The sequence below is a fragment of the Hyposmocoma kahamanoa genome, unplaced genomic scaffold (assembly GCF_003589595.1).
Source record: "Hyposmocoma kahamanoa isolate Upper Pololo Valley unplaced genomic scaffold, ASM358959v1 263, whole genome shotgun sequence".
In the NCBI taxonomy this organism is placed as follows: domain Eukaryota; kingdom Metazoa; phylum Arthropoda; class Insecta; order Lepidoptera; family Cosmopterigidae; genus Hyposmocoma; species Hyposmocoma kahamanoa.
Window position 1 is genome coordinate 357,044 of NW_020653766.1, and position 24,121 is coordinate 381,164.

At 38.0% G+C, this 24,121-nt stretch overlaps 1 protein-coding gene across 1 annotated transcript in view; it reads right to left on the reverse strand.

The window, feature by feature from the left end:
- LOC113228984 overlaps positions 1-15,917 on the reverse strand; it is a 354,779-nt gene extending 338,862 nt beyond the window's left edge. Inside the window, exon 1 of the mRNA XM_026462450.1 lies at positions 15,494-15,917. Within this exon, the coding sequence (XP_026318235.1) occupies positions 15,494-15,551 (58 nt within the window). The 5' untranslated portion in view covers positions 15,552-15,917. The remainder of the gene's footprint in view (positions 1-15,493) is intronic.
- Between the last annotated feature and the right edge of the window lie 8,204 nt (positions 15,918-24,121).

Here is a 24,121-nt window from a genome sequence, read left to right on the forward strand (position 1 = left end):
CTTCACAAGTTTACCTTTCATCACGTTATTTCCCTTCATAGTTATTGGTACTGCTGTTAACCGTTTACAAATGTACGTAACTTGAAAATTAAAGACGTTCATGTCGCCGCAGGGATTTAAACGTCGATATTTTAATTGGGAATCAATCATTTTCCCACTGAGTTACCATCGCCATTGCAAGTAAATTACCTGATTTTAAAAAACAATAAAAATTTATTAACAAACTCTCACTCATTCAAAGTCTCACTCATTGCAGTAAATAACTTAGTTACGATTGTTAATACAAAGATAGAACGTACAGAAAAAATGTCTTCTACCCGATGAGACTTGAACCCATTTTCACGCTGCTCTAACCAATTGAGCCACAAGACAAATTATCGAGTTGTCGAAATTTCAACAACTCGATAACTTGGCCTGTAGCTCAATTGGTAGAGAGCAACACTACGCTACAGCGTGGTCATGGGTCGAAGAAATTTTTCAATGTGTTCGATCTTTGTATTATTAATAATAGTAACCAATTAGTGGAGTTATTTAACAAAAATCTCAATAATAAAATTTAGTTATGAAACTTGCAGGTTCTGTGCAATGGAGAGAATGAAAGATAGATTTATTGTTACAGCAGCCTAGTCGGTGTTAGTCCGGCAACTGTACGGAATACCCTGCGGTCTGCCGTCGGTCGCAGTTAGTAATGAGCTTAGTAATATTATGCGCGATGCGCAATATGCAGCTTACGAGACTTTCAGAAATTCAATTTTGGTGCACACATTTCTGCCTGTGCGTATCACAAATATAAATTCATTTATTTCTTTGCCATACACAGGTCATGACTTGCCCAACGGGATACAAAAAAATTCATAATTCCTGTGTAGTCACTTCTGCAATGATTGGTGTTTATATTCAAGTAATCCAAAACAATAACAACAGTCATAATAATAATAAACATTAGTATTTTTTGTGTGTGTTTTGTGATTGTGTTTCCGAGCAAATACAACTCTTTACGGTGCAACGAAATAGACATCTTTTGAACGAGTTGATTTCATCGTATATCGTATTTTTGAACCATAGCTGTGTAGTGGTCAAGGGCAAGTACATTAAATTTTAAAAAATAGCAGTAGAACTCCTTTTGAAAGAGTTCGTCCACGGAAGTACTGCCACTTTACTTATTTCTGCCGCCAAGCAGCAATGTGAGCATTACAGCGTTTCGGTTCTGAAGGGTAAGGGTGCTGGTAAAATTACAGGCACATGGTTCTCTTCAAATTATGTCTCAGGGTGACAGGGTGGCAGTGCCCCTAAGATCTCTGCGATTTAAAGCTTTGAGTGGCACTGTAACTGTTATGGACAGGTGTGTCGTTCACCACCAGGCGCACGACTTATTCGACCCGTCACTTGATGTTGAAAAAAAATAAAAATCAATAAAAGAAATCGCATATCTCCGCACTTATCCGTACTTATTAGTGATAATAAGTGCTATAGATTTATGTCAAGTAAAATGCTTATTGCTCTCATATTACACAATGATTTTAAAATGAAAATAGTCAAAATCAATATGCCCGTTTCATAAACCCGTTTTGAAATCCTTTCTACTCCATACGCTGCATGAGGCCATTTAAATTAAAACACATCCACCACCAGTTCGGAATGCACTATATTTTCCACTTATGAAAAATTCCAAGCAGACACGAGACTACAGTACTGCACATCTATATGTACTTTCAATTATTAATTAAACTTATTTCGTAAAATAAATAACATTGATCTTTTTAAGGTACTCCACTAGTTATAATTGATACAAAAAATCAATTAAAGTCAAAGAAAAATCCTTCGATCAGGCTGGACTAGTACCAACCGACATTTTTTTTTGCATATCGTATGTAGCTTAAATCGGAATGTGTTCTGGTAAATTAAATTAAATATATAGTATATAAATTAATATTAGACATAACTAATTAACGACTTTATCATCTTAGTCATCCGTGACAGTGGGGCCTGTCACCAGCCCGAAACTTTGGTTTGTTTGAAAAAAAAAACGCGATTTAGAGTCGTAAAAATAGTATAATTTCTAATGTTAAATTGTACAATTATAAGCGGTCTAAGTAGCAATTTCTTCCAGGCAACCTTAATATACACGCTTACAAGAATGTTTTCTAATGGAAAAACTACAAATAAACAAACTACGTTTTGAATACTAATGTTTATTATGTAAAATATTATATTATTCACGTGCAGGTAATCAGTTCTTTATATTTTTGTTTATATTAAACTGTATATGTAAGGAATTTTTTTTATATAGAAGGAAATTTGAGCATGAATGCAAAATGCTGACTCAAACAATGGCGGAACGCGGTGGTTCAGAGAATGGCGTAAAAACCGACGTAAAACTCTCAATGAGGTAAACTGAGTTGCCGAGTTAGTTCTAACTACTAAACAGCTTAGTTATATTAGGTTCGTAGTTTGTATGCAAGCCTGCCGAGGGTTGTTTTCTACTTGTTATTGGGAAATAACTTTTATACCTGCGAATTTCCTTTTGGGCAAAACATACGTAAAATTCGGTAAATTTTGTATCAAATTTTCATATTTATGATAGTCATAACCTGCAGACCTCATTACTAGAGTTTTTTTCAATATTCAAAGTTATTTCCGACAACACATTTGAAGAGTAGTGTAATGTAAAGAGTAGCAATAGGCCAGTGGGAGGTTTCTTTTTCTATAATATCAAGGGACGGGACGATCTAGTCGGGCGCCTGGTGGTGAGCGACATGGCTATTTATAACAGTTGCAGAGACACTCAAACCTTTCAATCGCATAGCTTTGAGGAGCACTGTCACTGTGCTCTGAGGTGTGAAGCAGCAGAACTCCTTGTGAAAGAGTCCGTCCAGGGAAGTACTGCCATCTTACCTATTAGAAAAAGAAAATTACAGATAATTAAGATAAATTGTCATCGACAGTAAAGACATCCATGCACGAGTGTCACGGTGCGGCCAATGCAAGGTTGACGAATTTATGATTATAATAACATTTCTCTTTTTAGAGGAGGTCTGTCTATAGCAGTGGAACGCACAGACAGTACTAATAATATTATACACACAAACTCACACAAACTCATAGTCCCGCACTAGGGAAACCCTGTATTAACACACACATAGAAAACCACAAATAAAACTCAAACTCACGTGATAAACAAATGTAGGTTATACAAATATTTCTCCCGGCGTGGGAGTCGAGTCCGGGACCTCTGCGTGGCTGTCAAGATAATCCAGCAAAGGTTGTTAATGATTATGTCTTGTAATTAATTTTGCCTTCAGTTTTATGTATATTCGTTGTAGTTGTGTTGGTAGGTGCTCGTGGCCTTGTATGTACACCAAATCATCAAAAGTCTATTACAAAGATCCTATTTCACTCGCCATTAAGCACTTATTCGAGTTTTCTCTAAAACATTATTTAAATAGGGTAATTCGGGCGACATTTGGGTTGCGAATATAAAAATACGCAGCCCGCCCGCGGATTAGCCGCCTCGCCCTAACAAGGGACAGATTATTTTAAAAGAATATTTATACATCTTTTGTATTTTATTCTAAACAGCTAATTTTACAAGCTGTTGTTGTTGTTCAAAAAATTTAACGGTGTTTAGTAATAAATAAGGGTCAAACACAAACTGTCGTCAAGACTATTTAAATATATCATAGTTATCATCTTCTGGGCACGGGTTAGAGAGTTTAACGAGAGGATTTAGATCATAGTCTAGCTACACTAGACCAATGCAGCTTGGGGACTCACCCTTAGATAGAAGCGTTATCACTTAATTTTGCAACGCAAACTTATCACGACCTGAACAAAGGCCAGATCAAGCAATGTATGTATGTAACGTGTATGTATGAAAACACTGATTCGTGTTGATTAGGTGAGAGATATGTTTCAGGATCGTAGCAACTGTACGGCTGTTGTCTCTGCGAACCCCAGTGGGAAAGGGCGTAAAGTAGGTGTAAGAATGAAGATTGGACAATCGGGGCCCTTTTTTTTTTTTTTTTTTTTTTTTTTTTTTTTATATACTAAGCTCGACAGATGACTCCGTCCCACCTGATGTTAAATGAAACGGAGTCCAGACGCAAGGACAACTGGTGCAGCGTGAAAACAACGCATCATCAGTCGCCCTCACCCTGCCGGCCTACAAGGTGCTTCTTCACGCCTCGCTTGAAGGACCCCAAGTCATAGGAAGGAGGAAATACGTGTGCTGGTAGATTGTTCCATCTTTTGGAAGTGCGACAAAGAAACGAGTCACCAAATTTCTTTGTGCGCGATGGAATGCTAGAGACAGTATAGCGGTGACTCCGGAGAGCAGCACGCGTGCTCCTATGGAGGAAGGGAGAAGGTGGGATAAGGTCAAAGAGTTCTTCAGAGCACTCGCCGTGGTATAAACGGTAGAAAGCGCTGAGTGACGCAATATCTCTACGCAATTGCAGAGGTTCGAGAGTATTAGTGACCTCTGCATTGCCGATAATGCGTATAGCGCGCCGCTGCAATCTGTCCAAGGCATCGAGAAGGTACTTAGCGGAACCGTCCCAGAGGTGCGAACAATACTCCACGCACGATCGCACTTGTGTCTTATACAAGAGACACAACTGATCCGGCGCGAAGAAGCGTCGCACTCTGTTCAGGACACCGAGTTTACGTGAAGCTGTTTTTATCACGGCTTCAATGTAGTCCCTCTGGTTCAGATCGCAGCGAATCTCCGTACCGAGCATGCTAATGCTGCTCTGTAGGCTAAGTGGTGTGCCCTGAAGAGAAGGAAGGGGAAGGAATGGTGTCTTTTTTGCCGTGAACGCGCACACCTGTGTTTTCTTGGCATTGAACTCAACAAGATTATTGGAGCCCCATTGAGATATGAGGTCCAACACCCGATTGAGCTCAATGACAAGATTCACTCGCTTCTCTTCAGTCTCGACCCGCCCAGCCGCAGGGTGACCATTATACCCCCCGTGCACTGTACTATCATCTGCATAGCAATGAATATTTCCAAGTGGAAGCATATCATTGATATGCAGAAGGAACAGCGTGGGGGATAGAACGGACCCCTGAGGGACACCAGCGTTCACTGACATGAATTCCGAAGCGCATCCGTCTGACAGCACTCGGATTCTGCGCTCATGCAGGAAGCCAGCGACCCAGTTGCAGAACTGGGCAGGCAGGCCGTATGACGGGAGTTTGGAGAGAAGAGCTTTGTGCCAGACCCGATCAAAAGCCTTGGCTATGTCAAGGCTAACAGCCATCGACTCGCCACGCTTATCAATAGCCACACCCCAGAGATGTGTAATAAACGCTAAAAGATCACCCGTTGACCGTTTCGGCCGAAACCCGTATTGACGATCGTGAATTAAGGAGTGTTCTTCTAGGTAGTGGATTAGCTGTTTATTTAAAATCCGTTCCATCACTTTACACAAAACTGAAGTTACGGCTATTGGGCGGTAATTATTCGGATCTGATCGATCTCCTTTTTTGGGGACCGGTTGCACATTAGCCTTTCTCCAAGATTCCGGCACACAACCTGAAGAGAGCGAGAGGCGGTAAAGGCGCGTTAACACGGGGGACAACTCCGCTGCACACATTTTCAGAACGATTGGAGGAATGCCATCAGGACCATTAGCTTTCCGGACATCGATTGACTGCAACTCTGCACGGACATCACACTGCCTGATTTTAAGATCGGGCATTGTGTGGCCACAGTGAGGAATTATAGGTGGCTGTGCATTGCAGTCGTCGATTCGGGAGTTAGCCGCAAAGAGTTTAGCCAGGAGATCGACCTTCTCCTGCGGCTTATGGGCTAAAGTTCCGTCAGGACATCGTAATGGTGGCAGCGAGGGTTGGCAGAAGTTGGATTGCACGGCTTTGGCCAGACGCCAGTAGCTACGGCTGCCCGTAGGATGCGTCAGTAGTTCTTGGCCGACCCGAGCAACGCGCTGGGCATCCGCTCTAATGTAAGCCCTTTTGCAGGACTTGGTGGCATTATTGTAGGCTGCTTTCAGCGAGTGGGTTTCGGGATCTCCAAGTGCTATACCTTTGATCCAAGCGCGATATGCCTCTTGCCTTTTATCAGCAGCACTGGCACACTCGCGGTTGAACCATCGGTTGCGTCTGCCTTTGCCGATGAGATAGGAATTTGGAATGTAGTATTCCATCCCTAAAACTATCTCATCAGCAACTGCAGCCGCACTAGCTGTTGGGTCCTTCCCACTGAAGCAGCGCTGCCCCCAAGGAACGGATGCGAAATAATCCCGCATACCATCCCAATCTGCCGACGAGTGGTGCCAAATCTGGCGTTTCGATACCGCGGAAGGCGGTAGCGGGTCCAGAGGCACTTTACTGGATACCAAGCAGTGATCAGAAGATCCTAAAGGAGCTCGAACCTCCACTCGGTAACCAGCTGGACGATTCGTCAGCAGAAGGTCCAACAAAGAGGGCGCGTGACCGACTATATCTGGGATCCTGGTGGGCTGGTTCACCAGTTGAGTCAGGTCGTGCGTGAGGGCGAATGCATGGGCAATTCTACCAGCATGGTCAGTTTTGGAGGAACTTAACCACAACTCGTGGTGAGCATTGAAGTCCCCCAAAAACACCAATTCCGCCAATGGAAATCGCTCCTGCGCATCATCTGCTACCCGACTAAGATGGTCCATAAGTCGAGTTGTCTCCATGTCGCCATTATGGGATCGGTAGACGCAAACATAGACACGGCTATGAGAGCCCAAGTCGACGTGTACCACAAGGAGGGAAAAGGAAGGGTCCTCCAGACAGCGCAGACGCCGACAACAAACATCCGCCCGAACGAACAAGCAAACTCCGGCTTTGGCTTTGAAGGATTCTTCAAGCACAAAGCCCGGATAGTGCAAGTAGCCTGTGTCGGCCGGGCAGATTATTTGCGTCTCCGTCAAAAACATCATTGCTGGCCGTGCCGTCTCAAGATGGTGGTGGACGGCATTGAGGTTTGCATGGAGTCCGCGGATGTTAGCGAACTCGACCTCAAACGGTTTGGTTGTGGTGGGGGTGTGCACCGCTGTTCGACCAGTTTTTTAAGCGTCATTGAGAGATAAGTTTAAAGAGATTGACATTCTTACTCTAACGTCACAGTACATTTATGAAAATGTTATTTATGTTATAAAAATATTACTTGTTTTTATAAAATATAGTCAGAGACATAACATTAGCACGAGGAAAAAAACTGGTTCTTCTTGATAGTTATCTTCAAAAGTGTCAAATTAGTTTAAGGGCGAAGTACACGCTTCTATAATAAGATTCCGATTGACATTCAAAATGGTTTAAAACTATAGTGAAACAACAACTTATATTAAAGGTTATTATACAGCTGCTGCGTACTTGGATTACAAAAATCCGTGGTAGTGATGTTTAAATGAAATATTGCAATGATAAACGTATTCAAACGTATATTTACAAAAAGCAACTCCCTGAGTTTCTTGCTCATTCTTCTCAAGGGAATCTGCCTTACGAATAAGCTGTAGAGTTTAATCAACATGACGATTTCACGTGTCGAAAGATTATTTGAATTTGGATGCTCTAAAATAGAGGCATTTATTTATATATACAATAGCCACTACATATTAAACTAACAACTACGGCGTATTCTACAAATAATACACTATTGTCACGTTAGCTGCGTACCGGGAAGACGAAGATGTTAGTAGTTTTAAACAATAAGCTTATTTACCTATTTCCTGTCGTACCTCGTCGCTGCGCTACTTGTCAATTTGTTTCAATCTTGAACTAATACCGTATTAACCTGCTTGAAGACGTTACAAACTAGGCACTTATTTACTAGCACGTTGTACACACCCCTCCCAGTTTTGCAATAAAGCAAAAACGAATCCCCCCACAATCTATTCTGAAAGCTTATTTATTATTCCATGTTTACCGTCAGAAAGTATTCCCGCGGAATAAATAATAAACAAAATTCTTACCGATAAACATTTTGTGACTTGTTTATCTTGTTACCGACGTAAACATTTATTACAGTGCAATTAATGCAATCCCAACAACGGGAAGCGGTTGCACTGTTTATTGTTTTAACAAAGTGTTAATTTAGATAGTCTGTGCGGATTATAACGTTACTGATATTTATTTTGTTTGAATTGTCTTCAATTTCGTACTAAAGTAAATTTATTTTAACTAATTTACATACACAATGATGCAAAACCACAAATGTGTCAGGCGGGGATTTATCCATTTGAAGGTTTAACATAGAGCGCTTTCTACTTTCACTGACGGATTTAACAAACATGTATTGTGATTTATTTTGCCATAGTCATAGTTATTTATTGATAACAAAAAGTTACAAGTCGTAAAAAATTTACAATAACAAATAATTGAGTTGATTGACAAGAAATAATTACTACGATAATTCAATCTTAATAATAATAATAAAAATAAGTTACACAAAAACAATGATAAAAAAATAAAAATATTATAAATTGCGTTACAATTACGTCAAACTCCTAACAGTAAATTAATCAACATGGTCAGCCAAGATCAACCCTATGCTGGGCATAGGCCTTTCCTTTATTGCGCCAAAATTTTCGATCCTGCGCCATTTGCATCCTGCGCGATCCCACAAATCTGACGATATCGTCAGACCATCGGGCTGGTGGTCTTCCCACTGGCCTTTTTGCTCCTCTTGGCCATCATTCTGTGACTGCTTTGGCCCATCGACAGTATTCTCGTCTAGCCAAATCTCCCGCCCACCTCCACTATAACCTCGTAATGCGATTATCCACATCATTGACCTTCGGTTTACGTTTAATTTCGACGTTTGGTACACGATCCACGAGAGAAATGCCCAGCATATAACGCTCCATCGCTCTTTGTGCCACCTAGTTTTGTACATAATTATTTTGCTTAGTGAGAGTCCATGCTTCCGTCAAGCACCGTGGGAATTTCGACTCAAAGAAAGAAATAAATGAATAGAATCACACAATACTATGATCAAATGTAACGCATCAGATTGTCTTCGCTAATTTCAGTATTATATTAAAGACAACCTATTTGAGACTACAGCTTCGGTGGTTCAGGAACTATTCCTTGTAAATCACCTGGAATTCTAGTGGTCAGAAGCAACCCCAAATCAGGTATCGCACAGACATTACCTTGTTCTCAGTTCGTCGGCTAACACGCGCAACGTATAGCTAATAACTTAAATAACGTCGACAAAACATACATCGCACTCTCAAATTCCATATGAAAACAGCGAATTTGTTTGCGTTCAATTATTGTTATGAAGCTGGCAGGTGTAATTGACTCCTCCCACCCCGCCGTCGCGCCTCTCGGCCGCGTCTCGGGACTACGCTAGCAATAATTTCTATTATGAAGAGCGTCGTCTCGAATATTATTATTTTTCTCCTACTAGTTAGTAAAAATCGAATCACGTCGCGTCTGTTACGAGGAGTAAGCACCCCACAGCTTATTGTAGAAAGAAAGCATAAGCTTAAATAAGATAAGCAGCGGCGACTCCGTGCCTAGTACTTAGACTTAAAGTAACGAGAGGCCATTACGGCAAATTTTCTTTTAGTAAATTCAAATTTAAAATATATTTATTTTTTAATAAATAAACTTAATTAACCACTATTCATTCGCAAGGCAGATTTGAATAGTAGTAGTTTGAGTAGTATAATGAATAGTAAAGACTAGCTATGTCTCTTTGTATATAGACATTTTGTACACATTTGTCATTTTCGTGGCCGAAGGAACACCTTGCTGGTCTGCCACGCAGAGGTTCCTGCTTTGATTAGCGGGCCGGGAGAAATATTTCTATCGTCAGTTTGGATGTCATTTGTGGTTGTCTATATGTTTGTCCATGGTACCCGCGACTCAGGGTTTCCCTAGTGTGGGGCTATGAATGTGTGCGTTATTCATTCACAAAGTCGTGGTAGCGTAATGGTTCAATCTAGAGGCCGTAGGTTCGATTCCGGTCTCGCACCTATGACTTTGTCAGCATTTATGTGCGAAATTTAAATTGAAATTTACCATGAAATTGAGCTTCGATGAAGAAAAATATGGTGATGAAACCTGCAGATGGAAGAAGGTTCACAATCCTTGGTAAACGTGTAAAGTCCTCAACCCGCAATGGGCTAGTGTGGCGGACTATGGCGTAAACCCTTGCCGGAGAAGAGACCCGTGCCCAGTTGCTGCTGTGGGACGTATAAATGAGTTGATGAGTTGAAAACGGATCGATACAGAAACAGATAGAGATGATCGGAAAGTGGTAAACCGCCACTACCATGGATTTTCCTCACGAGAGTGCGCAGAAGCCTTATAATGACATTTTGTTTAAAGTTTCTGTTTTACAAATTGCTTTAAACTGTTAAATTGTTTATCGAAGAGCGTATTCATTGCCTCTTAAATGAGTTTGTGACTTTGTCACGACGACTGTCAAGGACAGCCACTTTATTTTTATTTATCGAATTAAACTTATGTCTACCACTATTTTTATGAAAAAAATGGTATTCTTCTTAATATATTTTTATAAATATGTCATTGTAAGAATGTTAATTCTCTGTAATCTACGTAACTCATCCCTGTAAAAAGCTTTGGGATGAAGATTGTAAATTATCCTACCAACACGTTTCTGCAGGATATTTAGATTCTATTAAAGTAGATCATGATAAATGATAAATTAAATAAGATAAATGGCAAATTTTTTACATCAACAGGAATCGGCGGCATTACCTCAAAGCAAATAAAATGGGATTATAAGTTGTTGAGCTTTGAAATGTGGGTGACAAAACAATATTTTTCACCAAGAATATTGATTCTTGGGTTGCCACAGTTCAACAGTTTTAGTAGCAGTAGAACTTGTGAAAGAGTTCGTCCAAGGAAGTACTGCCATCGTACCTATTTCGGCCGCCAAGCAGCCTTTCGATTTCAAAGGTAAAATTACTGGCACATTTGACTTATCAACTTATGTCTCAGGGTGACGGGCGCAGTGGTTGTGCCCCTCACATCTTTGCGATTTGAAGCTCCGAGTAGCAATGCATCTGTTATGGACAGGCGTGTGGCTCACCACCAGCCCCACGATTTGTTCGTCCCGTCCCTTGGTATTATAAAATAAAAACTCAAACATATCTTTCTTTCATAGAAAACCAAGTTACACTTGTAATCGTTTCATTGATTAAATTCTGCTTCTCATTCCCAAGACAGATTTATATGAGAATACTGAGTTCTAGTTCTAGAATCTAGGGGTTGCTCTTTGTAAATAAGCATTTGTACACATTAATCATTTGCTTAAAAAGGTTTCTAACGGAAGATTGTAGGTTATACATTTTCAAAATATGTATTCGGTACACAATAACTTGGTGCTGAGAATTACCCGCCTTTAATATTCCGCCCTAAAAGTGCTTTTGCACGGCGAGGCGAGACGAGACCAGGATTGAAATTTCTATGGCAAAACTTTCAATTCTCTTCTAGCGCATATTCGGTGAAAATGATCTGTAATGACGAGGATGGGCGAGGCGAGAATCACAATATTTGTTGATGTAATAATGAACCGGACTGCCGGTGACATAGAGTATTACACTCTGCACGATTTCCCACAAACTCGCGATGGCAGTTAATGTCAATCGCGAGAATGTGGGGTATGTACGATTTCAGATTTAAAAAAAAGACCATCTAATTTTTCTTCCGTTAACTTATTTATCGCATGTTTGTTGCTAGACGGACTGATCAGTACTGAATCTTTATTATCCACAATCACAGTGCGAGTTCGCGCCAGCTATCAATGTCAATTTTTGGTGGAAATAGTCAGTTGAGATTCTCGACTCGCCTTATTTCGTCTCGCTTCACCGCTGGAAAACCATCTTGTGACAGTTATGCTCCGGAATAAACAAATATAAACAATATTTAATCATAAAATTCTCAGCAATCACTTTTAGAAAGAGTGGTTATAAGTGATTCATAAGAACGCCGATGTACCTTTAGATCCATTGATAGATCCTATAAAGGGAGCCAAGTGGATAGAGGGTATAATCTATGCGTTAAATCCGGTGACATTGCATACATTCAAACGGTAGGCATAGTTGACTTTGGCAGTCTATAATAAAATACGTAATATATTTTGTGACAATGAATAAATGCTCTATATTTTGGATGTCATGAAGGAAACATTATTAATATTCTGATAAGACTAAATCCCGTCGGCTGTTTTCCTCGCGCGGAAAAGATGCCTTCTCGGTTGTTTCCTCTAACCGCACTACGCAACCCCTTATTTTCTTATTGTACGCAAAATAACATGTTCTCACAACCTGTACATTAAGAAATTATAAGATAAATTTTCTTATTTATATGTTTGTTTATTTGTTTAAATTTTTTTGCACACTAAACTAAAGTACAAACGGCGGCCTTAATGCCATAAGGCACTCTCTACCATCTCTCTAGCAGTCGACCATTGGTGCAAACAGAAAAAAAAAATAGGTTGATGCTACACTTAGTATGTACAAGAATAATAAAATACCATAAACGATAACGGGGAGTTAATTCTTTACAAGTATCATATATATGCCACTGTAGAGCACGGGCCTCCTCTAAGAAAACGGCGTAGGCCGTAGTCGAAGTAGTTGGTGACTTTACATGGTTCCAATGGTTGTGTGAAATAGGAACCTTCTTCGAAGTGGAAATTTCATCATGATATGTATCTTCAACATTTAAAAATAATACGTAACTTAGTCACTTTAGTTATAGGTACATGCCGTAACAAGAAACCACCACCGCTCTTAGCTTTAAGATGGTTTATTTGAGCTAAGTGGATATTTCCACGTCCGTGCCAATCTGTTGCGGCGTCGACGTTTCTTTAATGAAAAATACTTCCACCGCGCCGCTGCTGCATGGTAACACGAGATACAAGTCCGTAACAAAATTATCGATGCACATGAAGAGTGGTTAAGTTTACATCCAAATTTTCCACAAGCAGTCCGCTGTAAAATACCAAATTTGATTACAGTAATGAAGTTCCTATTTAATACGCTGCCTGCCCATCTCCTACATATTTTATCCCTAGGTCGTTCTACGACATCCGAGGGGAATTTCTGGGTGAGTTTTCTCGTATCTAGATTTGCACAGCTGCCGGTCAGTGATATAAAACAGCATTTATTTATTTATTAGAGAGCTGTGGGATGGTTCGAATCCCTATGGCCTTCCTACCTATTGATTTCTTATTTACGTACATTTATGTGAATGTTGAGTAAAAAAATACCCCTCTCTTACGGTGAAAGAAAACATTGAGTCAGCAGGGCAGACTATGGTTAAACCTTAGCGTAGCGCAGTGTATGTAGGGTTAGTATGATCGTCCCACTGTTGGACACAGGTTTCCTCTCACAATAAGAGAACTCGCGCTATAGTTCCAGGTTAGTAGCAGTAGAGCTCCTTGTGAAAGAGTTCGTCCACAAAAAGAAAGAAATATTTTTTTATTCCAAAAAGAAACAACACAGCACTACATTTAACAATTATGAAACATACTTATTACTTGAAAAAAATCAAGAAGGGAAAAAAACATAGCAATTAGGTAATACATACAAATAAAACAAACAGGAAGCAAATAACTATAACAATAAATAATCAAGCGATAAGCCGTAAAGTGTGCACGCTGTACTGTTACGGAATCTGAACTGCCACCTTACTTATTTCTGCCGTCAAGCAATAATGTGAGCATTGCTGCGTTCCGGTTTTGAATGGTAAGGGTGCTGTTGATAGTACAGGCACATGGGTCTTATGTCTCAGAGTGACAGGTGCAGTGGCAGTGCCCCTCAGATCTTTACGTTTTTAAGCTCTGATGAATGGCACTGCAAGTGTGATGGTTCCCATGGGCCTGGCCCATGACTCGTTCGTCCCGTTACTTAGTACCATAAAAAAAGTTTCATGCGAGTTTCCACGTGTGTGTGCCTAATACGGATTGGGAACTTAATATACACCATTAATTGTTTTGCTCGAAAAGCTCAAGCTCGAATTTTGAATTAAATTTCGCCTATAGACTCCGAAAAACTAAGAGATGCAAGCTCAGATTCGTACCCATGACTATCTGCTTGCGAGGTGGTAGGTTAGGCTGCCACGACTGTTAGTAGGAATTTGTTTGTTTAAGTTTATTTGATTGCAAAGCTCAAACCAGTTATTCAGCTTACCACAAGCACTTGCTCACACAAATCTAGTACGTTCGGACCTCTTCATTTATCTAAAATAGTTCATTTTTATAGAAATGGCTTTCCTTATTGACCGCCTTGTAATCACCGTTGCCGTGAAGCCGTTTCAATTGCAGTGCCTCGCAGTTGTAAACAGCGTTTGACCTAACCCGACTCAACAACCGGCGATAAAAACTTTTTCTCTTCCCTTGAAGTACCTGTGGAGTATTTTGGGACAACGACATAATGTCTATTACAAATATAGGTACTTATAATATACACTATATCCAAAGCTGATAAAGGATCCCAATAGAGGAGAGCAAGAAAAGGATTATCACTTCACTTTTTGAAGTATTGGCCCCATTGACTCGACGATGCCGAGGAAGGTAACATTTTCACTTCGCTGAACATAATATAAACGAAATCATTTTTATCCTCTTTACGACATAACACTGATTCATATAAGTCAAATATGGATATATGACATATTTCATTTAGAATCCTATCCACAAAAAAATGTTATCAAACTTTTTAGTTTTAGTGATTGAAGTACAAAGTACCAAAGCGTTAATTTTTTATTTGATGAGCTCGGACTACAGACCTGGTTAGTACTGTGGTGCTAGACGTGGAAGTCTCTTGTTCGATTCCCGGTAGAACCAAATCGAGAAACGAACTTTTCTAAATTAGTTCTATTCTATTTAATGTGTAGCGCAGGGTATACCCATAGATATACCTCACTTTTTGACTATGTGATTGGTGCATAACATAAAATACATAAAATTGTGCGTAAAATAATTTGCGGAATAAAAAGCGGGAAAACGTGTGAAGTCCTCAACCTGCTATGGACTAGTTTGTGTGTGTGTGTGTGTGTGCGTGTGTGTTTGTGTGTGTGTGTGTGTGTGTTTGTGTGTGTGTGTGTGTGTGTATGTGTGTGTGTGTGTGTGTGTGTGTGTGTGTGTATGTGTGTCCGAGGGGTGACCCGTGCTTAGCAGTGGGACGCAAAAATGGGTTGATTTGGTTGTTTTTATGTAAATGACTTTGTGTTCTGCAAACGAACATGACAGATCAATATTCCTAATACAACAAATATATTTTTAATATAATAGTTAATTAATAAAATGTGAAATACAAATTTACGAGAACGTTTTAAATTACTTATTAAACAATTGTTAAACAAAAGTTATACAAAACGTTACTTGATAAAAATTTTATAAGAGAGAAAACTAACCCACTAAATATAATTTATTTTGAGTACAATAAGATATTTTATTAAAAATCCTGTAAGAAAATGTTGCCGAGTAATATTGCTTAAAAACTTTTCCTGAACTTACCGTCAAGCAAGAAGAGCAGACGAAAGATGAGGTGGCAGATTCTCCGCATCTTGAACATCGCACTTGCTCTACTTAACACCAATTTACGCGACTTTAGCTTACTTAACAAACGGACATCAAGCTACGACACAGACTTACGACAACTACTAGAGGTAATCAGGGATCACGATTAATATAATAAACTTACTAAAAGATTTCACAACAATTACTTTAAAAGCTTAGTATGTAAAGCTATAAATTATTTTAGTAACTAATTTAAGAGGTATATAATTATTTTCATTTGGCAACAAATTCTAATAGCGTGCGAACGTAACCGATCAAATCGGTTTCGTGTAGCTCCGTAGCGCCGCGTAGCGCTTGACGCGCGGCCGGCCGGCGACTGCCGCGAGAAGCTACGTCGCGCTGTAGCGCCGCTACGAGATTGCTCATTATGCCGAAGTGAGTTAGCGAGCATTCACTACATTATTCGGTTTAATAAAGTGAGCTCATATATGCAGATGCGTCGTACGATGTCATATATGTATGGAATTTTAGAGGCTGCGTCTAGCGCTATATTAACCTCCACACTGCTGCGGCTGTGGGGCTGAAGGCGCAGGGCGCGGGTGCGGGGCGGAGGGGGGGAAGGAGGAGGGGCTGTCACATACATAATGTAATACTTCCGCGAAGAATGTGCCAAAGACGCTTTGTGGGCAGCGGAAACTTAATATACGGGAGCCGGCTGTGTGTTTTACTCCGTCCGCGGAATTTTTAAATTTAATATCCAGGTAGATCGGATTTTATGAAAAATGTTTGCAAAGCAACGGCGTAAGCGCGAAATTTGTACTTTGACTGGTCGACTATTAAACTGTTTTCGTATGGATTTCGGCTGTACAGGGAGCTTGTGTACGACCATTATACGGCGTTCAGTAATGAATTGTGTTATTCCGCGTCCGTGAACATGTAAACAACATTATCTCTAATACCCCATCTCCCTACATTATAAAGCAAGCACGCTTCTACGCGTTCTTTTTAGCGCTAAGAAAGTTAGATAGTCGATAGTTTTAAAAACATATACCAATATGCAACTAAAACTTGTTTATGGGCAGGCAAAATTTTAGATTCTCCTGAAAAGAACGCATAAGAAACTTTTGGGGTTTTTATTATATCAACACATTTATTATGACCAACATATTTTGATAATATCATAATACAGGAGTAGCTCAAGGTACAAGTTCAGTACTTAAATATAAAGAAGTTCTCAATTGACTACCCAGAATAATAATTACAAATATCACTGACAGTTTCCTCTAAATCTTTGACAAAGAAGTCACTTTTGGTTCTCCCCCGGTCCGTACTAATTACACGCAAAATGAGTTTATGTGGCGTGCAAACAATAATTTTAACATTCCATGTAATTCCTTTGATCTGGTTCTTTTCAATACGAGTGTGATTTCGGCGAGGAGAGCACTGAGTGGTCAATTCTTTAACGCATACTGAGGCTTGCTACTGCCCGTCTTATGTAATAGGTTACTTAAATTGTACGTCCAGGTTCCTCATTACATTTCTATTTGTTAATTTCTAGGTATTAATTGGCTCATAGTTGTTACTGTTGTTATTTAAGTTAGTTTTAAGTTGTTGGTCTTCCTTTAAGATAAATAAATACACAACGTAACCATTGTTATGGACAACGCTATGAAAGAAATAGGCTACGTCACATTGACCACCAATAAATGGACGTCGGGTTCGCGCTAAAAAGTGTCGGCACCTATAGGGCGTTAAAATTACTTATAGAGCGTCAATCGCGCAACAGTCTTCGTTTGTTCGACTGACAGCGCGGTTGTCAAACATACAGTACCATATAATAATAATAACTTGTAAAAATTACTGCAGTATAGTGTAAAAACAGGATTTTGTATAATATTTTCACTAAACAAATATATTGTGTTATCATAGACCTCATTTAAAGTATTATTTTGTACAGTTTTATAGTATTTAATTTATATATAAATTAATCGTATAATTTTTACAATCGTACAAATTAATCGTACATTTTTTATATTTATATAAAATACAAAAGCACACAAAATAATTAAATAACTAACTGTCCTTTTCTATACATTGCATACGCAAAAGATGGAAAGAGACCCATTACGTCAATTTCAAGAAGCTTTTATTATAAAGTTCTTGGTCATTTTCAATTGTTCGAACCACAAGCGATTGAAATATTTAGAACAAAGAAACTATAGAGTCGCTTTGATTTTAATCTTATTTTTAAAATTATTTTTTTATTAAACGTAAACCTTAACTAACAAAATATTGTTGTACTCGTTTTACGACTTAGGATTACCTGATAAGAAATCAAATTTAAATCCTGAAAAATAGTTTCACTTCCTACCTGATAAGAAAATACATTTGCCCGAAATAACGTTAACTCGAATTTTAATAATGTCAAATGTATTTTTTTAGGAAGATTACAAAACAAAAGCTAATATTGTCTTTGTGAAAAGCATCAAAATCACTCGAAATTGTTAAGGTTTTACTTATACATCGGTTTTCGGAATTACGGATATTTGAATTTTCGTTTAGTTGGAATATCGGTACATTTTTTATAGGACACGCTTATTTTCACATTTGTAGTAATATTTGTATGTATGTATCTGCCCAACTCTTTATTATTTCTTTAAGTGAATTTGTACAAAATTCGTCATAATAATATATATAAAAATTAATTAATATTTACGATAAAGCCTTCTCCATTACTCTTGTGTTCAAGTAATTTTTAGTCGAAGATAAATATGGTGCATTTTGTTAAGTTTCCAGTAGAAGCTGAATATGGTGTTTTTGGGCCTTTAAATTATTGCAAGCAAAATTAGGCAGTACTGCAATGGCGTTACAATTTAAATTAAATGTTTTAGTTTTTTATATTCCGTTACATGTCACTACGTTTGTATAGGTTAACCTCGGACATTTTTTCGTCGTTTTTGTATTAGACCCGACGTTCATTTGTTGGTAGGTCTATGCTACGTCACATTTATCCTCGATACAAGACACGTGGAGAAGCCAAATTAGAGCTACATTTAAGGATCTTTTATTCTCGATGCCGTAAATTAATTTACAAGAATAGCTGTTTCAACGCGTGTGAAGGATTTTCAATAATTTGCTAAACGAAATGAAATTGCTACAAAGACCTACTTTTATATTTCAATTGTCAAAATATATGGTGTTGTATAGTAATGAATTATATTAATTTAGAATTTAAAAACACTAATTTATATTAATTTACAAAACAATAACTGCAGAAAATGTTAAATTCCTTGAATATTTGAACACCTTCTTGCCCGACGACCACCAACGGATCTGTGCAATTACTGTATTTTGGTAAAATAAACGTAGTCTATTATTTTAATTATGGTTTATTTAATGCTATACACAAATAAAGAATATGAATATGTAATATCATTGGCCACACTTTATACATAGCACACACTTAATACTTAATAGATAACTAAACAGTTTTAAATTAATCAATCGTTTTAAAATAATCTGTATATCGCACTGTTAGTACAACAATGTCTTAACTTAAAAAGCGTATTTTCTCCGAATCTATAAAAAACGAATTATTGATTTCAGTGAAAGATTAAAAAAAGCATGTATAGACTAAGGTTTATTACAGATATCTTAACGACTTTCTATTTGCCAAATGTTATTTAAAAATAAAAGCGAAAAAATATTGGCATACATCAGAGCAAGAACTGTTTTGTTCAGAACTAGCTAATTTGCCTCATTTTGAGTTAAGTATAAATATCTTTTAATTGTTTCTTTCTGTGTTCTAACCACCGCTTTATTAGCGCGTAGATATCAAATTTTATGTTCAGTAATAGTACAATCTTAAATTTTACTCATAAAAAAAATCAATAATCAAAATAATCTTTATTTCATAGGTAAGCATTATTACACTTCAAATTGTCACATTGGTTAAACTCTACCGCTCATTAGTAAGGCAGATTCCCCTGAGAAGAATGAGCAAGAAACTCTAGGGGTTGATCTTTGTAAATAACGTATAAACATCAGAGATCGAGACTACCTCCATGAGCTAAACGGGTCACTACCACGGATTTTTGTCATCCAAATACGCAGAAGTTGTATAATAACCTTTAATATAAAGTTTTTGTTTAACTATAGTTTTAAATCTCGTGAATGGCGAATTTTGTATATCAACCGGAATCTTGTTACAGAAGTGTATACATTGCCTCTTAAATGGATTTGTCACTTTGTGAAGACGACTATCAAGAACAGCTAGTTTATTTTTATTCCTCGTATTAATGTTATGTCTGTCACTATTTTTCATTAAGAGATTATTATTCCTCTTAACATAAATTACATTTTCATAGATGTACTGTGACGCTAGTGTAAGAATATTAATTTCTTTAAACTTATATTTCAAAGATACTCCGGGGCCCAGATTTTAAATTGCCCTAACCGCACGTTTCTGCAGGACAAAGATTCTATTGATATCGACTACATTACCCCAAAGCAAAATGCCGTATGTCATCAGACTGTGAAAGTAGCTGAAGTAAACCAATCAATAAATAAAAAAAAATAAAAAGTTTCCGTATTTTTTTATCGCGTACACTACAGAGCTGAGCCGTTTTGATAACTTACTTATATGTGTACCCCATTGCAATTTAGCATCTAACGTTATACCTAGAAATACAATTGTATCCACAAGATTAAATTTTTCGTTTCTAACTATAATGTTTGTAATAGTCTCTCTAACATTAGGTAATGTAAATTTCACACAATTTGTTTTTTTTTCATTAAGAAGCAGGTTTGCAGGCAAACCAATCAACTACTTTAGGTATAATATTGTTCACATCGTCGTAGGAACATTGGTGCCTTTTAACTTTAAATAATAATGAAGTATGAAGAATCATCAGCAAACAATACTGTCACATGTTTTAAACCCTTCATGAGGCTAGGTAACTCATTAATATAAACTAAAGACAAAAATGGGCCTAGAATTGAACCTCGGGGGACAACCATGCTTATTGCAGACCCTGATGATCTCGTACCGATAATATCAACTCTCTGGACCCTGCCACTCAAATACGATTTGAGAAGGTCGTGGTCACGTCCCGCCATACCATAATGGTGAAGTTTCCTGACCAGAGTATCATGGTGCACACAATCAAAAGCCTTGGAAAGGTCACAGAATACACCAATAGCATCATGTGTTACTTCCCATGCATCAAATATATGATTAACCAACTCGACACCAGCGTTGGTTTTAGAGCGACCCCGAGTAAAACCAAATTGTTTAGGAGACATTAAGTTATTACTATAAAAATGTGCACACATTTGATTTAGAATCATTTTTTCAAAGATTTTACTGAGTGTTGGTAGTATTGAAACAGGTCTGAAATTGATGGGGTCTGACAAACTACCAGATTTGAAAAGTGGACAAACTTTACTTTGCTTCATGAGGTCAGGAAACACACCATCATCAACACATTATTATTTTGAGTTACAACACTATTGTAATAGCAGTGCGGTATAAAGGAGAAAGGTCCGGAGCAATTCACCGGTCGATGTGTCCACAGCAAAAACTAATTCCTAGAAACATGAAAACTTGATGTTAGTTTTATTCAGTGTAGGTGAACTGAGAACGGATTTTTCGAAATTTAACGCCTAAGGGTGCTAAAGAGTAAAAATATTTGTGTGAAAAATAGTATTCCTCGAAATTGCTGGAAAACGTAGTAGAAATATTTTCTAATGCAAATGGTAAAAGATTGACTTGACATATAACCGAAATTACCCCTAAATAAGGATGAAATGGGGTATTAAAGTTTGTATGGAAACTTTTTAACTCATGATGCGATTTGTTTGAAACTACGTTTGGATACTTTCAATACAAAATAACTAAACGTGTGTTTCAGAGATTTGCATAACAACCTCTAAAAGGAAATCGGGTATCGAAGTATTTTCAAAAAATTTCTATAGCAAATCGAACTCCTTACATTGCAAACTGGAAGATTTTTAATTTGTGTTTTAGGAGTATATCGCGAGTCACAGCTACTGGCCAAATATGTATACAAAATATTTACGAACGTATCTTATATATCATTTTTCCTCCTTAAGCACGCAATATGAGTTTATAATTAAATTTAAATTATTTGCCTCCCGTTTGTGACTGTAGGTAATTAGTAACAAATTTTACTCTATTTTAGTATGAAATAAAGTAATTTTTATTAACAAAGGAAGAAGAAGTCGTAGAAATCGATTCACAAATAATCGCGTAACGTACTCTCAAAAAAATATAGCCGATTCCTCTTTTTTGAAGCCGGTTAATAACTGTACTTAGAGCGATGCCACAGGGGCGCTGCCGGTGCGTGGTGTCGCCGCAACGGTATGATTTCAATGCCACACGAGTAATGTGGTGTCGCAACGCAATGCTTACGCACCATAGCCATCCCTTCCTGTTTCGCCTCCTGGCCCCTTGTTTGACGCGCACGTGTTCCGCCGTTTCAAGGCACCATGTGGCATGTAATTCTAATTTAAATGTGTAACGCAGCGTCATAGCTCAGGCGATGCAAGGTCGACACAACGCATCGTGTGGCATTGCTCTTACTTGTATACTGCATATACTACTACGTAGAGGGACAGCCACGGGTGACATAGCACAGGATTTAACTAGTTTGGGCTGCTTTTTGTACTAGGTATGTACTTGTTAGGAGATAATGATGTTATTATTATCAAACAGCTGGATTTTTCCCGATTTAAGGCGGATCCTTATAATAAAAGGTGATAGGTTTTATGTATATATTTATTGCCGAACTTCATCTTTGGAAAAGGGATTATAAAAACTGAAATATTTTGACTTTAACATAAAAACGAAATCACAATAGGTAAGAAAATATTCCACTATTTTTCTTGTAGCGATACAAAATAAACAAACCTTACTCCGTGTACTTCACCGCATAAATGGCAGTACATATATTACAGCAACGTGCCCTCACGAATTGGCACTAATCGCTAAGGTACAAAAAGTCGTTCTAGACCCGTCTGGATCCAAGCAAAACCACTCGTTAGCACCACATCTGTCTACGTTCACAGCCACTGATCAGTTTATATGATTTTGTAGTCTTAAAACAAACCCATGCTCAACTGTAGGACGTGTGTGGTTTTATAGTACATAGATTTATAAAATTTTTGTTCTTCGTAGTCCCATCTTTAGGACTTTTAATTTCAACTTGGGGGCTTTCAACTTTCACAAATGTTTTTTTTATGATTCGTGCTCAAGACTTGTCCAATATGTAGATTTCGTCACGATGTTTTTATTCATAGCTATAATAAGTGAGTGCAGATATCAGTGCCAAATTTAAATAATATACCTCTTTTTGAAAGTTAGCACTTATGCCTAGATATTTCTATGTTTTTAGTTAAAGCAAAACATAATTAATTTCTACAATTTAAATTTACTGCCAACAATTTTTTATAATTTTTTTGACCCATTCTATTCATTGACTTACAATTATATGGAAGTCGGGTCCGCGCTCAAAAGTGTCCGAACTTATAGGGCGTTAAAATCGTATACAGAGCGTCATTCACGTTTTAGTCTTCGTTTGTTCGACTGACAGCGAAGCAAGCAAAATTAGACAGTACTGCGATGACATTACAATTTAAATTCAACGTTTCAGCTTTTTCATATTCCTTTACATGTCACTACATTTAAATAGGTTGACTTGGGACATTTTTGTCGTGGTTTTTGTATTAGACCCGTCGTCCATTTATTTGTAAGTCAATGATTCTATTCGATTCAATTCTTTATTGCATTTACCATAATGTTACATAGGATAGAAATTCTAAAAAAATAACGCCCGGCGCCGTCTGACATGATGGCCCAGGAGGGGATCCTCTAGGTATGACGCGACATCCTTAAGTATGCCTAAGCGTCCATAGGCATGCCGAAGCATTCTGTCGCGACATCGTACTCGCGACTGGTCTCCCTTCAGATCAATCTTGCCGTGAGTGCCTCTCCTCATCCCGCATACCCGTATAGTCGCACTCGGCCTTTCAAGTAACCCGAAGGCTGCCGGCTCGGCTATTCTAAGCATACCGCAGCTTTATTTTGTCGGTAAAGTCAGTATCATTGCAATTGCAACTATGATGTTACAGTCCCGTCAGTGGGCGCCGGCGCCGGGTCTAAATGATATTTTATTTTGTTTTTTTCATTTATTTATATGTTTTAAATTTGTCACCACTTATTTGTAGACATTTGTGTAAACACGGTTCCTAGAAAATTCCGCACTTACGGTTTATATTTTGTAAAATAAACTTGGTTGAGAAATTCCTTACTTGAAGTGAAAGTTCAAGTTATTACTTGCAATTAACGATTTTACAGCTGAGCATAGGTCGACTTTATTAAAAATTAAATCTTGTAATAATTATCACTTTTTTATGAAAAAAACCACCCTGAAAAGGTTGTGGAATCGCATGTATTTGCCAAGTTTCATTGAAGCCTGTTAACGGAAAGTGGGTGAAATCCAATAAACTGGGTTCATCACCTAATATTTCCCTAATATTCCCTTACAGGTGGAATATTTACTTCAAATTTGAATGGTATCACAACCGACCACTCCCTTTCCAACA